The sequence below is a fragment of the Portunus trituberculatus genome, chromosome 37 (genome assembly GCF_017591435.1).
Source record: "Portunus trituberculatus isolate SZX2019 chromosome 37, ASM1759143v1, whole genome shotgun sequence".
In the NCBI taxonomy this organism is placed as follows: domain Eukaryota; kingdom Metazoa; phylum Arthropoda; class Malacostraca; order Decapoda; family Portunidae; genus Portunus; species Portunus trituberculatus.
The window spans coordinates 13,392,345-13,407,169 of record NC_059291.1 but is presented as its reverse complement, the minus strand read 5'-3'; the positions used below and the strand labels follow the sequence as shown (position 1 = coordinate 13,407,169).

Sequence of the window (14,825 nt, the reverse complement as noted above, 5' to 3'; positions counted from 1 at the left end):
ATTTTATTTTTTTATTTATTTATTTATTTTTTGGTGGGGGGGACTGGCATCTCATTGAAACTCTGTTCACTCATTGACATCAACACAAAGTTTGCTAAATAGTTACTGAAGCATCCTCAACCTCTAGTGAATCAACTTGAAATATGTATGTTTAGTCAGAATTTTGGTATTATGATGCATGTGCTTGCTCTGGTAGCCAGGTACTGTGCAGGTAACTTCAGCAGTCCATATTGCCTCTCAGCTCTTAATTGCATCTCACTGCACATGTTTCATAGTAGAAGTGACCTGATGCTCCTGGTGAGGAGGGGTTTTCTATGAAGTCAACTACTGTGGGACTGAGGACCATATTCTGAAATACTTCTGTGCCACATCCCTTCTACTTTCTAAAAAGGGTTTACTTGAAGTTATGCAGTTATTTTTTATGGTTTCAGGATTAGATCAACATAATTTCTACAGTATTAAGAGCCTGGCTATTTATCTCTGTGGCCTTTGAAAATAATCATGATAGAGAGCAAAGCATTTCAGAATATCGGCCTAAAGGTTGACATGACGGTAGTCACCATACTCCCTACATATACATATTCTAGTGAACAGGGATTATTTCCTGGGTTTTTGTGCTATTATTACAACACCATTTGTGACATTTGATGACAGGCACATAGCAAACTGAAGTATTGCACCTTTATTTAATATCTTGTTCTTCTTTCCTATCATGGCAAAATTTATTTTTAATTTTGTCTTTTTATTCCTCTATCTTCTTTGATCTTCTTCTAATAGGGACTGATGCAATTGACATCCTGTGTGGTCGAGTCATTCCTGTGAAGCTGGGAATCATTGGAGTGGTAAACAGGTCTCAACAAGACATCATTGACAGCAAGGTAAGACAACTGTGTAGGCTCACTATCTTATTAATAAGTTATATGACAAAGGTTGAGAAAATATAGCTTCATTTTGTTTATTTTGATATGTATATATTCAATCAAATTCTGTTACATGTATCTATTAGTTTTCATTTTCTCTCTCTCTCTCTCTCTCTCTCTCTCTCTCTCTCTCTCTCTCTCTCTCTCTCTCTCTCTCTCTCTCTCTCTCTCTCTCTCTCTCTCTCTCTCTCTCTCTCTCTCTCTCTCTCTCTCTCTCTCTCCATAAAGTAGCTTCTTTTCTCCTCTTCATTGTCTACTAACCTATTAAAAAAAAAATTTCAAATACAAGATTTTTCTTCTTTTTAAGTCCATAAAAGAGGCACTGGCAGATGAGGCAGCATTCCTACAACGAAGATACCCAACCCTTGCTAACCGTAATGGCACGCCTTACCTGGCCAAGACTCTCAATAGACTCCTCATGCACCACATTCGAGACTGCCTCCCAGAACTTAAGGTCTGCATTTCTTATGCATGTGGTCTAATGAAAGTGTTGGTTAAGACTTATGCTTTGAATGCTGTATGTGTATCATGCAAAAACTTAGTTACAGTACTTACATTGTGTGTAGCACTTTTTGGGTATTCAGCTTTGCGTGTTTAAGCCAGAGTTGATAATGGTACTTTTATATCTCAATTTAGACACAAACCATCTATAATTTGTTTCATGATCAGCTTAAGTTTTTCATGTCTGAGGACATTTAATCTGGTTGTTGCAGACACGAGTCACTATGATGATGTCCCAGTTCCAATCCCTGCTTAGCAGCTATGGAGATGATGTACAAGACAAGGCCCAGACTCTCCTGCAGATCATCACAAAGTTCAATGCTGCTTACTGCCAGACCATTGAAGGCACTGCCAGAAATATTGAAACCACAGAACTGTAAGTGTAGTCAGGTGAATCAGACAGTTACTTTATTAACTTGGTGTTTGAAATGGGATACTCCAAAGATAGCCTTTTTCTAAATTTTCCCACATTCTGTACAGACATAGTAAAAGAAGCTGATCTTCTCAGGGATGCCATAATTTCTCCAGTAAAAACTAAGAACTGGCATTATAGTGCTCTCCCATGTGAAAATTTAATTTCTCTGAAGCCTAAATAGAAGATGAGGAAGAGAGGTTGTATGACAGTAGTGGCAACTACCACATCCAATACCACAGAAAATTGTTACTTGTAATGAGTCAATTGATGTCCGGTAAATGAAGAAAGGGAAAACCACTATGTATTGACTGATGTTCCTGAAAAAAAAAAGAGATGGTGTTGTATTTGGTAACAATCTGAAAGTTTTTCAGGGACAAAAGTGTGCTTTAAACTACATAGGTTAGGATTGCAGAGTTATAGTCTGTTCCAACCATGAAGTTCGTTCAGGGTGGGGCAGGTCACGTTGTTTACCTCTAGCCATGCTGCCAAATCAATCTCTCTCACTTATTTCCTGTCCATGTGCTATTTAAAGGTGATATTTTATGTATGCTGTATATAGTAAGGGAAGTCACATAGTGCAGTGAGTGTTGACGTTTAGGATTATAACAACGATTTATAAGATTTCTGTAACATGTGGTAGAGGTTTTTTCCGATGTTGCTACTATGTGATAGAGATGGTCAGCATGTCTCCTTGGGTCCCTCACCTGGTTTGAGTCAGGTCAAGTGTCATGGCTCACGCCTCACCAAGCAAGATGGAAACTACAACCCCTATTTTTACCTGATGTAGGTGGTGTGGAAAAAAACATTGAAAATAATTAGTAAATAAATACTAAATAAATGAAATACAGGCAACCCCCGCTTAACGAAGGGGTTACGTTCCTAAAAAACACTTCGTTAAGCGAAACTTCGTTAAGCGAACCGATTATAATGAGTTTAACCGCTGATTTGAGCTTCCATTGAGAGTAAGCAAAGCGAGAGTGCATCTTAGTACAGTAAAAGGTTTAATGAAAGTAAAAATTATGAAGTTAAACATTTAGGTAGTTTAATTTAAGTCATTATAATGTACACTAATGTATGTATGTACGTAACTTTATAATGTTGATGATCTTAACTTTATGAAGGGAGGGAGAGTGAAACGGGAAAGACACTAACCGGCAACCTGTGGAATGTAAACAAAGTGCGCATCATTGTACCGCATACAGAACTTATGTGCCACATTTCCACAAGGCTTTCTATTTTATTCATTGTAGAGTCACAAGTTCATGTGGTTCTTTTAGCTTTCAAGGAAGTTACGGTCTCACCAGCCTTCTTAATAGAGTCTGCTGACTTAAAAATAGTAGACAGTAGATGGAGTCAAGATGGTGGCGAGCAATGTTATTAGTTTTCTGGCCTCTCTCATGTCTGTGAATAATATCCAGCTTCACTTTGAGAGTAAGAGACTTCCTGGTCTTCTTAGGAACGCTAGGCCACATTGCAGGGTGTTTTGGTAGTAAGTTGAGCTAGGGAAGACGAGCTGCTGCTGACGCTGTTATGTTTTGACTGGGGAGTGAGTGGTGAACGTGTTGTCCACGAGAGGCTTTATCTTGATCTTGATCTTTATTCTACAGGTGTCTCAGGATTTCTCCTGAGGCAGGCCTTAGTACCAGCAGCTCCTGGTGTATTCAAAAGCCTGTCAGCTTGTGTGATACGGTGGGGGCTTTCAAATTTGGAAAAAATTACCTGGATAAAACTTTGTTAAAGCGAGTTTGGTGTTCGTTAAACGAGCAGATGGTAGTTAAATGAAACCTTCGTTGTAGCGAAATTTCGTTGTGTGAACCTTTGTTAAACAGGGGTTGCCTGTACAGTAAGTCTTCGTTATATGGCACATATGTGTTCCTGAAAACCTTACTGCAAATTGAAATTACCGTATACCAAACCCATTATAACATGTAATAATAGGGAATGCATTCCAGCACGTCAAAAGTCACCCTTACAGAAATGGAAATACATGAAAATAGTTATATAAAAAAAAAAAAAATGTAAAGGTTTTGGGCCATTATGGGTGTGTCACTAATATCCACAAAAAACACACGTAAGGATTTCTCTTGTGTTTAGTGGGAAACGCGGGAAGAGAGTGATTGTGGTTGTGAAGTCATCCACGTCACACTTCCCGTGCCACCCCAGCTCAGTGCTCACTGACAGCTGACTTTTGGCGGGACGTTTGGGCACTTTGGCCTGACACCTGAGGTTTCCTGTTTTTTTTTTTTTTTTTTTTTTTTTTTTTTTTACATAGGAAAGAGGGCCAGCCAAGGGCAAAAAAAGAAAGTTAGAAAAAAGCCCACTTGAATGCTGGCTCTCCAAAGAGTAGAAAAAGTGCCAAAACCATCAGCCAGAATTAGGGGAGCAAATGCCTCGATACCTCCCTCTTAAAAGAAGACAAGTTGTAGGAATTTGGAAATACAGATGCAGGGAGGGAGTTCCAGAGTTTACCAGTGAAAGGGATGAATGATTGAGCGTACTGGTTAACTCTTGCATTAGAGACTTGGACAGAATAGGGAAGAGAGGAAGAAGAAATCCTTGTGCAGCGTGGCCGCAGGAGGAGGGGAGGCATGCAGTCAGCAAGATCAGTAGAACAGTTACCATGAAAATAGTGATAAAATATAGAAAGGGATGCAACATTTCGGCGGTGAGAAAGAGAGTGAAGACAGTTAGTCAGAGGAGAGGAGTTGATGAGACGAAGAGCTTTCGATTCCACCCTATCAAGCAAAGCTGTGTGACTGGAACCCCCAAACATACGAAGAGTACTCCATACAGGGACGGATAAGGCCCTTATACAGAGTAAGCAGTTGGAGGGGCGAGAAAAACTGGCGGAGACGCCTCAGAACACCTAACTTCATAGAAGCTGTTTTAGCAAGAGATGAGATGTGAAGTTTCCAGTTAAGATTATGAGCAAAGGACAGACCGAGGATATTCATTGTGGAAGAGGAAGACAGTTGAGTGTCATTGAAGAAGAGGGGATAGTTGTCTGGAAGGTTGTGTCAAGTTGATAGATGGAGGAATTGAGTTTTTGAGGCATTGAAAACTACTAGATTTTCTCTGCCCCAATCAGAAATTTTAGAAAGATTGGAAGTCAGGCGTTCCGTGGCGTCCCCGCATGATCTGTTAATTTCCTGAAGGGTTGGACATATTGCTTGTGGACACTGGGCTAGCTGGAGTGTTTATCAAACTCTCCACAGTGTTGTGAATAGCTAAACATGCCGAACAATTGCTTAGTGTTTGGATGCAATGACACAAAAAGAAAAACAGCAGGTTTAGGCATTAAGTATTTCAAGTTTCCCAAGGAAAAAAATCGCAGATAGCAGTGGATTCAAACTTGTTCCTGAGGTGATATGTTCAATGTAGACAATGCAGTGGTATGTTCCATGCATTTTACAAGTTCTGACTACAAGGTTGATTTAAAGAACCCAAGTTACAGACCACTGACAGATACCGCAGTTCCATCCCTTAATTTACCTCAAGGTACTGTTTATAGTGCTATATAGCCTACTTGTGAAGTGAAAGCATTACCAGTGTTATTTATGTATAAGCCTACTTCATTTTCAGCCCCAACTCACTTTCACTGACGATGTCATATAATTTTTTGCCAAAATATCTGTGTACTTTAGAATTAAGAATCTAAATAATAACATTAAGACAAATAAGAAAAAACATGTCATGCAAAAGTCAAAACAGAAAGTTAATGAAACTGACCACATGAAAGATATGTAGTTTATTTTTTCACTAGGACTATATTACCTGTTTTCTTTTGTTGATTATGTTATGATAAAGTGGATTATATTCAATAACAAATATTGAATATTTGTGCTAACATTATGAATGGTGTGAACTCAATTTTTCTTTGTATTATGACTACTGTTTGCCATAATTATTATGAATATATTTGTGCTTACAATAGACCCTTTAATATTCTATTTATTCATCTAATTAGTAATGCATGTAATATGTAATGCAGTTAAAAAAAAAAGGGGGGTAGGGGAAGAGATAATAGGCTCCAAGGATGGTCAAGTTAAAGTCAGTACTGTGAGTGGCGGGGAGGTGTGGCATCGTTGACGTCATCACCCCAGCTCCCCCGCGCTGGGCTCTCTCGGATGACATGAGCGGATACTGTATCTGTGAATTTTTCTTACCGTATATCGAATTGAGGGTGGTAATTTCCAAATACAGTAACTGTGAATTTACTGGATAAAGAACTACTGTATAACGAGCACTTACTTTATAGAGTATATATATATATATATATATATATATATATATATATATATATATATATATATATAGAGAGAGAGAGAGAGAGAGAGAGAGAGAGAGAGAGAGAGAGAGAGAGAGAGAGAGAGAGAGAGAGAGCAGATAGGCAGGTAGGGAGACAATTTTAATCAGATAATTGGTGGTCAAAATGGCAACATTGCACTTATGAGAATTCTGGAATCTGCCACACCTAGAACGGACTTCATAGATGGAACTTACCTTAGGCCTTTGCTTAATGGTCATAATGCTGTGGTTATCTAGTCACCAGTGCTACTCTTACTGATGGAGGCTATGGGTTCATCTATGCATCTTTCTCTGTCTGCCTGTCAGTCTATGAAATATCTTGAAAAATATCAGTTTATTTCAATGAAATTTTGAGTGCTAGGCTTAGAAATAATTAGATTTCAAGGCAGATTCAAATCTTTCCTGGACTCTCATGGCTTGAGTCAATAGGAATGTGCCATAGATTTCACTTAATTGTAGGGCTTTAGCCATAGTTGGCTGATTTAAATCATGTTAATTTAAATCTTGATTTAAATTATGATTTTAACCAGTTGATTTTTTTAAAACATCAGTGATTTAAATCGATTTTCATATGTTTTGGAAATTGAAAAGGTATGAATAAAATTAAGACTGGTTTTTATATTCAATTTTTTTTATTATTGAATTAAGAAGTTACAGAAATTATGGACATAATTTTCATTATTGTAGCATATGGAAGTATAAAAGTGACAAAAGATAAAAATTTTATACCTTGCAAGTTTACTAAAAGAAGTTTTTTTGTAGTTGAATATGTAAGAAGAAAAAAGAAAAGATGACTATTTTCCGTTAGTAAAAAAAAGTACTTTGCAGTTGAATGTCTAAGAACAGAGACAATATTTTCCATTAATCCATGAAGTCTATGATTAATCATTATTTACATTTGAGTTCATTGTCTTAAAAAGGAAGACCAATTTGGCTGCCTTCTCAGTACCATTATATACCTGAGAATGTGTGTTTACCTGCAGTTCTAAAGTCATTTGGCACTGACTGTACAGTGATATAGGCTACATGAAGGTTTATACCATTCCTTGTATACTTGTGGTGAGTTTATACAACACTGCTTATAATTTCAATTTTCATTTCATGTTATATACTGTAATTGTATTTTATGATTTTATGCAACTTATTCTCTCTTTTTTTTGTAATTGATATGCTAAAAATGTCCTTTGGCAGTCAGATATCCCACAACATTTAAAATTCAAAACAAAATCTATTTTAATCAAATGAATCTGATTTAAATGAAATTTGATTTTTTTTTTATAAAAAAAAAAATAATAATTGCCATCCCAGGCTTTGTTAGATATTTGCACTCTAGGTGCCTTTTTAGATGTTAGTTGACTGAACTGTAATTCCTTTATTTAAATGGCTCAACAGATGTGGTGGCGCCCGAATTTGTTATATTTTCCATGAGACATTTGGTCGCACATTGGACTGCATCCATCCACTTGCTGGCCTGACACAAATGGATATTCTTACTGCCATACGTAATGCCACAGGACCAAGACCTGCCCTGTTTGTACCTGAGGTAAAACATTATTTATTTGTTTATTTTTTTATATATATATATATATATATATATATATATATATATATATATATATATATATATATATATATATTTTTTTTTTTTTTTTTTTTTTTTTTTTTTTTTTCTCAAGTCATATTGATTTTATTTGGTTGTCCTCAGGTGTCATTTGAACTGCTGGTGAAGAGACAGATCCGAAGATTAGAAGAACCATCTCTCCGTTGTGTTGAGCTTGTTCATGAAGAAATGCAGAGAATCATCCAGTTTTGTGGAACTGAGGTAAGTAGGCAGGAGTGGGAATGTGAAATGGGTGTGGGTGTTTGTACTAAAGGTTATATCTGATATCTATTGTGTGCTTGTGCTGGATCTTTAAGGTTTCCATGGTATTGAAGTGGAATTGAATGTCACCAGGTAGCATGCAGTTCATTATCATACGTATGTACAGTCGGCTCCATACTTGGTGAAGCAGCCTTCCTACTCTTATTTTTAACTAGAATGATATATCAACTCAAGGGAAACGGTTTAGTAAAGGCAAATATCATTGGCCAAAAATTGTGACAAGTAAATTAAGCCACACCTTTCCCAGCCCCATTCCATGTCCACCTCCCCTTCCCTGCTTTTTCCTTGTTTCTACATTTTTCAATACACCACACCCTGCTACTCCCTTCCCCCCATCTCTCTCTCTCTCTCTCTCTCTCTCTCTCTCTCTCTCTCTCTCTCTCTCTCTCTCTCTCTCTCTCTCTCTCTCTCTCTCTCTCTTCTCTCTCTCCCCCCCCTCCCCCTTTTGGGCATTTGAATTTGATGTAAACAGTTAAGAGATTAACGAGGAAAGCTAAAAGTGAATATGAGTTGAGGGTAGCCAGCCAAACAAAGACGGATCCTAAGGGATTTTTTCAGTTATATAAGACGAAAAGCAGAGAAGAAATAGGTCCCAGAAGGACAACAAATGGGGAAATGGCTAGGTCTGCAGAAGAGATTAGTAGAATTATGAACGAGTATTTTTTAACTGTCTTCACCCTGGAGAACACACAGGAAATCCCAGATAGCGAAGTGGTATTTAGGGCAGAGGATAGTAAAAAGTTGACAGATATCCTTATAACTAAGATGATGGTAGAACAGGAGATAGATAAACTAAAGAAATTCAAGTCACCAGGACCTGATGAAGTATATCCAAGGGTTCTAAAGGAATGCAAGGAAGTCGTAAGCGAGCCTTTAGCGGCACTTTTTAGGATGTCACAGGAGTCAGGTGAGGTACTGATAATGTGGAGAGAAGCTAATGTGGTTCCCATATTTAAGAAGGGAGATAAAACCCTAACGTCTAATTACAGGCCTGTCAGCTTAACTTCAGTTGTGGGTAAATTAATGGAATCAATAATAGACAAACACGGCTTGATAAATCACACACAACATGGATTTACGAAGGGGAAGTTGTGTCTTACCAACTTGTTGAGCTTTTATAGTAAGGTTTATGAGGCGGCAGATAAAGGTGATAGTTATGACATTCTATACTTAGATTTCAGTAAAGATTTTGACAAGGTACCTCACCAGAGGCTCTTAAAAAAAAAGGTTAAAGCACATGGTATAGAGGGTAGAATATTAGGCTGGATTGAAGTGTGGTTAGACGACAAGAGACAAAGGGTAGTCATTAATGGATCAAATTCCGAGTGGGGAGAAGTAGTTAGTGGGGTGTCACAGGGCTCAGTTTTAGGGCCATTATTATTTCTAATATATATCAACAACTTGGATAGTGGAATTAATAGTGATATCAGTAAATTTGCGGACGACGCAAAGATAGGTAGATTAATTAGGTCCGATTCGGATGCCAAGGCTTTGCAGGCTGACTTGGATAGGATGAAAGAATGGACAGATAGATGGATAATGCAGTTCAATATTAACAAGTGCAGGGTACTGAGCGTAGGTAGAGATAATCCAAGCAATAGGTACACGATAGATAATGTGGAACTAGGAAGTTCCAAGTATGAGAAAGATTTAGGAGTCATAGTCAGCTCTGATCTTGGTACAAGGAAGCAATGTATTGAGGCCAGAAATAAGGCGAATAGAGTATTAGGTTTCATCTTTAGAAATGTTAAAAGCAGGAGTCCTGAAGCAATACTGAAATTATACTTGGTGCTGGTCAGGCCACATCTTGACCATGCGGTACAATTCTGGTCCCCACATTACAGGAAGGACATAGCTCTGTTGGAGTCAGTGCAAAGGAGGATGACTGAAAAGATACAGGGAATGAAGGATATTCCCTATGAAGAGAGACTGAAAAAACTTAGCCTGTATTCCTTAGAGAGACGTAGGTTAAGAGGAGACTTGATGGAAGTATTTAAGTTTTAACAGAGGGGACATGAATGTAGTTCTTAGAATCAGTAGCGGGGACAGAACCAGAAATAATGGGTTTAAACTTGAAAAATTCAGGTTTAGGAAAGAAATGGGAAGAAACTGGTTTTCAAACAGAGTGGTTGATGAGTGGAACGGTCTCAGTGGGCATGTAGTCAGAGCTGAGTCAATAGGGAGCTTTAAAAGAAGGTTAGATAAATTCATGGATGGGGAAGATAGATGGAATTAGGTAGATTAAGCACACTGGGACTGCTTCGTATAGGCCTGGCGGCCTCTTGCAGCTTCGCTCCTTTCTTATGTTCTTAAATGAAGTTAAGAAAAAAAAATGAGAAAAGGATGGAGATTGAGAAGAAGAAACTCTACTGGAGGGTTCTAGATATGAGACTGAAGAAATGTTATCTTTGGGAAAAAGGGGGAGGTAATGGAAGAGGCAAGAAGTTAAGAGTGATATTTACAAATATAGATGGGTTGTTGTCCAGTGTGTTGGAGGTTAGAGGCTATTTGAAGGAGAAAAGACTGGATGTAATGTGAATATAGGGGTCCTCTTTTACTGTACACATCAGTTAATGTGTTTCTGGCTCAATGCACACTCACTTTATTTCCATCACTCATACAGTGCACAAAATTTCTGACTTTATGCACACTTGGCAAAAGAAACTTTCATTTGAGAACAAAATGTATTTGCTATAAAAAAAAAATTTCCCACCAAAAAACAAAAAAAAAGAAACTTTCATTTGAGAACAAAATGTATTTGCTATAAAAGAAATTTTTCCACCAAAAGCAACAACAAAAATATAATAGATAATTTTTATTTATTTTAACAATAAAAATAATAATTGAATATCAAAATATGAAAATTAAGCTTTACATAACAAAGAACCAACGAGACAGTTTGACACTGTGGTTTGGTCCAGCCTTGTTGTTCCATTTCCATCTTGCCTGTGTTACAGTTTCATGTTTCACATTTGCTAAGCATTGTGATATTTTTTACCTTTGTAGGTTGGTGATATGTAATATTTGTGATCTTTCTAGGTTTGTGAATATGGCTCCTTCTAAAGAGAAGGGTGTTACAAGTATAGCTTATCAAGAAACTTAAAATGTTTTCGCTTCAAGAGAAGCTAGACATCATAGCCAAGGTTGAGGCAGGTGAGGAGCTCCGTGAAGTAGGCAGATTTTCCTCTATTAACGAGTCCACAGTGCTTAACGTGGTGAAATGTTAAGTTGCCATAAAGAATGCAATGCAGGGTCAGTTGTGGTGGGTCCCGGTCTCAATCTTATTTATAACATAGGTTCAATTACTCCATTAATGCATTTTTTATATATGCGTGCATTTTACTCGGTCGTTTTCCTGTGCATAAAGGGAGGACCCCTGTTGGGGGCTGGCGTGGTACAGTGTAACCATGTGTGCTTTGGGGTCTGAGGGGTCTCCAAGTGCACGGGTTCGAATCCTGTCCACGGTCTGAGTGTAGGTTGGGCTTCCTCACTTGGGGCAACAGTTTCCTAACAGGTGGGCTTTGAGATAGGAGATACCCCCCAAAAATATCCCCTTTAGCCCATAAATTCCTGTGAAAAGTCCACATGGTATAAAGGAAAATATAATAAGAAAAAAAATAATAATAATAATCTAAGTGAGGAAGTGCATGTTAACTTTAAGGAAAAGGGATATAAAAGTTGGAGAAGAGACAGAAAGGGAAAAGGGAGAGAAGGAATGCTAATAATGGTTTGTAATAATACAGGCAATCCCCGTTTAAAGAAGGTTCACACAACGAAATTTCGCTACAAAGAAGGTTTAATTTTACTACCATCTGCTCGTTTAACGAACACCAAACTCGCTTTAACAAAGTTTTATCCAGGTAATTTTTTTCCAAATTTGAAAGCCCCACCGTATCATGCAAACTGACAGGCTTTTGAATACATCAGGAGCTGCTGGTACTAAGGCCTGCCTCAGGAGAAATCCTGAGACACCTGTACAATAAAAATCAAGATCAAGCCTCTTGTGGACAACACAGGCACTGCCAATACAAAGGCCTGACTCAGAAGAAATTCTGCGTCACCTATAGCATCAAGATCAAGATCAAGATCACACGCACCACTCACTCCCCAGTCAAAACATAACAGCGTCACCAGCAGCTCATCTTCCCTAGTTCAACTTAACACCAAAACGCCCTACAATGTGGCCTAACGTTCTAAGAAGACCAGGAAGTGTCTTACTCTCGAAGTGAAGCTGGGTATTATTCACAGACACGAGAGAGACCAGAAAACTAATAGAATTGCTGGCCACCATCTTGACTCCATCTACTGTCTGCTATTTTCAAGTCAGCAGACTCTATTAAGAAGGCTGGTGAGACCGTATCTTCCTTGCAAGCTAAAAGAACTACCTGAACTCGTGACTCTACAATGGGTAAAATGGAAAGCCTTGTGGAAATGTGGTACATAAGTTTTGTATGCGGTACCATGATGCGCACTTTGTTTGCATTCCACAAGTTGGCGGTTAGTGTCTTTCCCGTTTCACTCTCCCTCCCTTCATAAAGTTAAGATCATCAACATTATAAAGTTACGTACATACTTTTTTTTTTTTTTTTTTTTTTTTATTTTTTTTTTTTTTTACGTAGGGAAGAGGGCCAGCCAAGGGCAAAAAAAAGAAAGTTAGAAAAAGCCCACTTGAACGCTGGCTCTCCAAAGAGTAGAAAAAGTGCCAAAACCGTCAGCCAGAATTAGGGGAGCAAATGCCTCGATACCTCCCTCTTAAAAGAAGACAAGTTGTAGGAATTTGCAAATACAGATGCAGGGAGGGAGTTCCAGAGTTTACCAGTGATAGGGATGAATGATTGAGCGTACTGGTTAACTCTTGCATTAGAGAATTGGACAGAATAGGGATGACAGGAAGAAGAAAGCCTTGTGCAGCGTGGCCGCAGGAGGAGGGGAGGCATGCAGTTAGCAAGATCAGTAGAACAGTTACCATGAAAATAGCGATAAAATATAGAAAGGGATGCAACATTTCGGCGGTGAGAAAGAGAGTGAAGACAGTTAGTCAGAGGAGGGGAGTTGATGAGACGAAGAGCTTTCGATTCCACCCTATCAAGCAAAGCTGTGTGACTGGAACCCCCCCAAACATGCGAAGAGTACTCCATACAGGGATGGATAAGGCCCTTATACAGAGTAAGCAGTTGGAGGGGCGAGAAAAACTGGCGGAGACGCCTCAGAACACCTAACTTCATAGAAGCTGTTTTAGCAAGAGATGAGATGTGAAGTTTCCAGTTAAGATTATGAGCAAAGGACAGACCGAGGATATTCATTGTGGAAGAGGAAGACAGTTGAGTGTCATTGAAGAAGAGGGGATAGTTGTCTGGAAGGTTGTGTCGAGTTGATAGATGGAGGAATTGAGTTTTGAGGCATTGAAAACTACTAGATTTTCTCTGCCCCAATCGGAAATTTTAGAAAGATCGGAAGTCAGGCGTTCCGTGGCGTCCCGCGTGATCTGTTAATTTCCTGAAGGGTTGGACGTCTCTGAAAGAACGTGGAAAGATGTAGGGTGGTATCATCAGCGTAGGAGTGGATAGGGCAAGAAGTTTGGTTAAGAAGGTCATTAATGAATAATAGAAAGAGAGTGGGTGACAGGACAGAACCCTGAGGAACACCACTATTAATAGGTTTAGGAGAAGAACAGTAGCCGTCTACCACAGCAGCAATAGAGCGGTCGGAAAGGAAACATGAGATAAAGTTGCAGAGAGAAGGATAGAAGCCGTAAGAGGGCAGTTTTGAAATCAAAGCTTTATGCCAGACTCTATCAAAAGCTTTTGATATGTCTAACGCAACAGCAAAAGTTTCACCGAAATCTCTAAAGAGGATGACCAAGACTCAGTAAGGAAAGCCAGAAGATCACCAGTAGAGCGACCTTGACGGAAGCCATACTGGCGATCAGACAGAAGATTGTGAAGTGACAGATGTTTGAGAATCTTCCTATTCAGGATAGATTCAAAACTTTAGACAAGCAAGAGATTAAAGCTATAGGACGGTAGTTTGAGGGGTTAGAACGGTCACCCTTTTTAGGAACAGGCTGAATGTAGGCGAACTTCCAGCAGGAAGGAAAGGTAGAAGTCGATAGACAAAGTTGGAAGAGTTTGGCCAGGCAAGGTGCAAGCACAGAAGCACAGTTTTGAGAACAATAGGAGGGACCCCATCAGGTCCATAAGCCTTCCGAGGGTTTAGGCCAGCAAGGGCATGGAAAACATCATTACGAAGAATTTTGATTGTAGACATGAAATAGTCAGAGGGAGGAGGAGAGGGAGGACAAGCCCAGAATCGTCCAAGGTGGAGTTGTGAGCAAAGGTTTGAGAAAAGAGTTCAGCTTTAGAGACAGAAGAGATGGCAGTGGTGCCATCAGGATGAAATAAAGGAGGAAAGATGAAGAAGTGAAGTTATTTGAGATGTTTTGGCTAGATGCCAGAAGTCACGAGGAGAGTTTGAGTTTGAAAGATTTTGACATTTCCTATTTATGAAAGAGTGTTTGGCAAGTTGAAGAACAGACTTGGCATGATTCCGGCAGAGATATAAAGTGCATGAGATTCAGGAGATGGAAGGCTCAAGTACCTTTTGTGGGCAACCTCTCTATCATGTATAGCACGAGAACAGCTGAGTTAAACCAAGGTTTAGAAGGTTTAGGTTGAGAAAAGAATGAGGAATGTACGCCTCCATGCCAGATACTAACACCTCTGTTATGCGTTCAGCACAAAGAGATGGGTCTCTGACATGGAAGCAATAATCATTCCAGGAAAATCAGCATAATACCTCC

The 14,825-nt window shown here is 38.9% G+C and overlaps 1 protein-coding gene across 7 annotated transcripts in view; it reads left to right on the top strand.

Moving 5' to 3' along the window:
- The window catches only part of LOC123514231 (dynamin-1-like protein), a 102,732-nt gene that overhangs the window by 17,716 nt on the left and 70,191 nt on the right, over window positions 1–14,825 (top strand). For all 7 annotated transcript variants that reach the window (XM_045271952.1, XM_045271951.1, XM_045271948.1 and 4 more), the window contains 5 exons: window positions 778–878; window positions 1,228–1,374; window positions 1,634–1,797; window positions 7,537–7,687; window positions 7,850–7,966. In XM_045271952.1, the coding sequence (XP_045127887.1) occupies window positions 778–878; window positions 1,228–1,374; window positions 1,634–1,797; window positions 7,537–7,687; window positions 7,850–7,966 (680 nt within the window). The remainder of the gene's footprint in view (window positions 1–777; window positions 879–1,227; window positions 1,375–1,633; window positions 1,798–7,536; window positions 7,688–7,849; window positions 7,967–14,825) is intronic.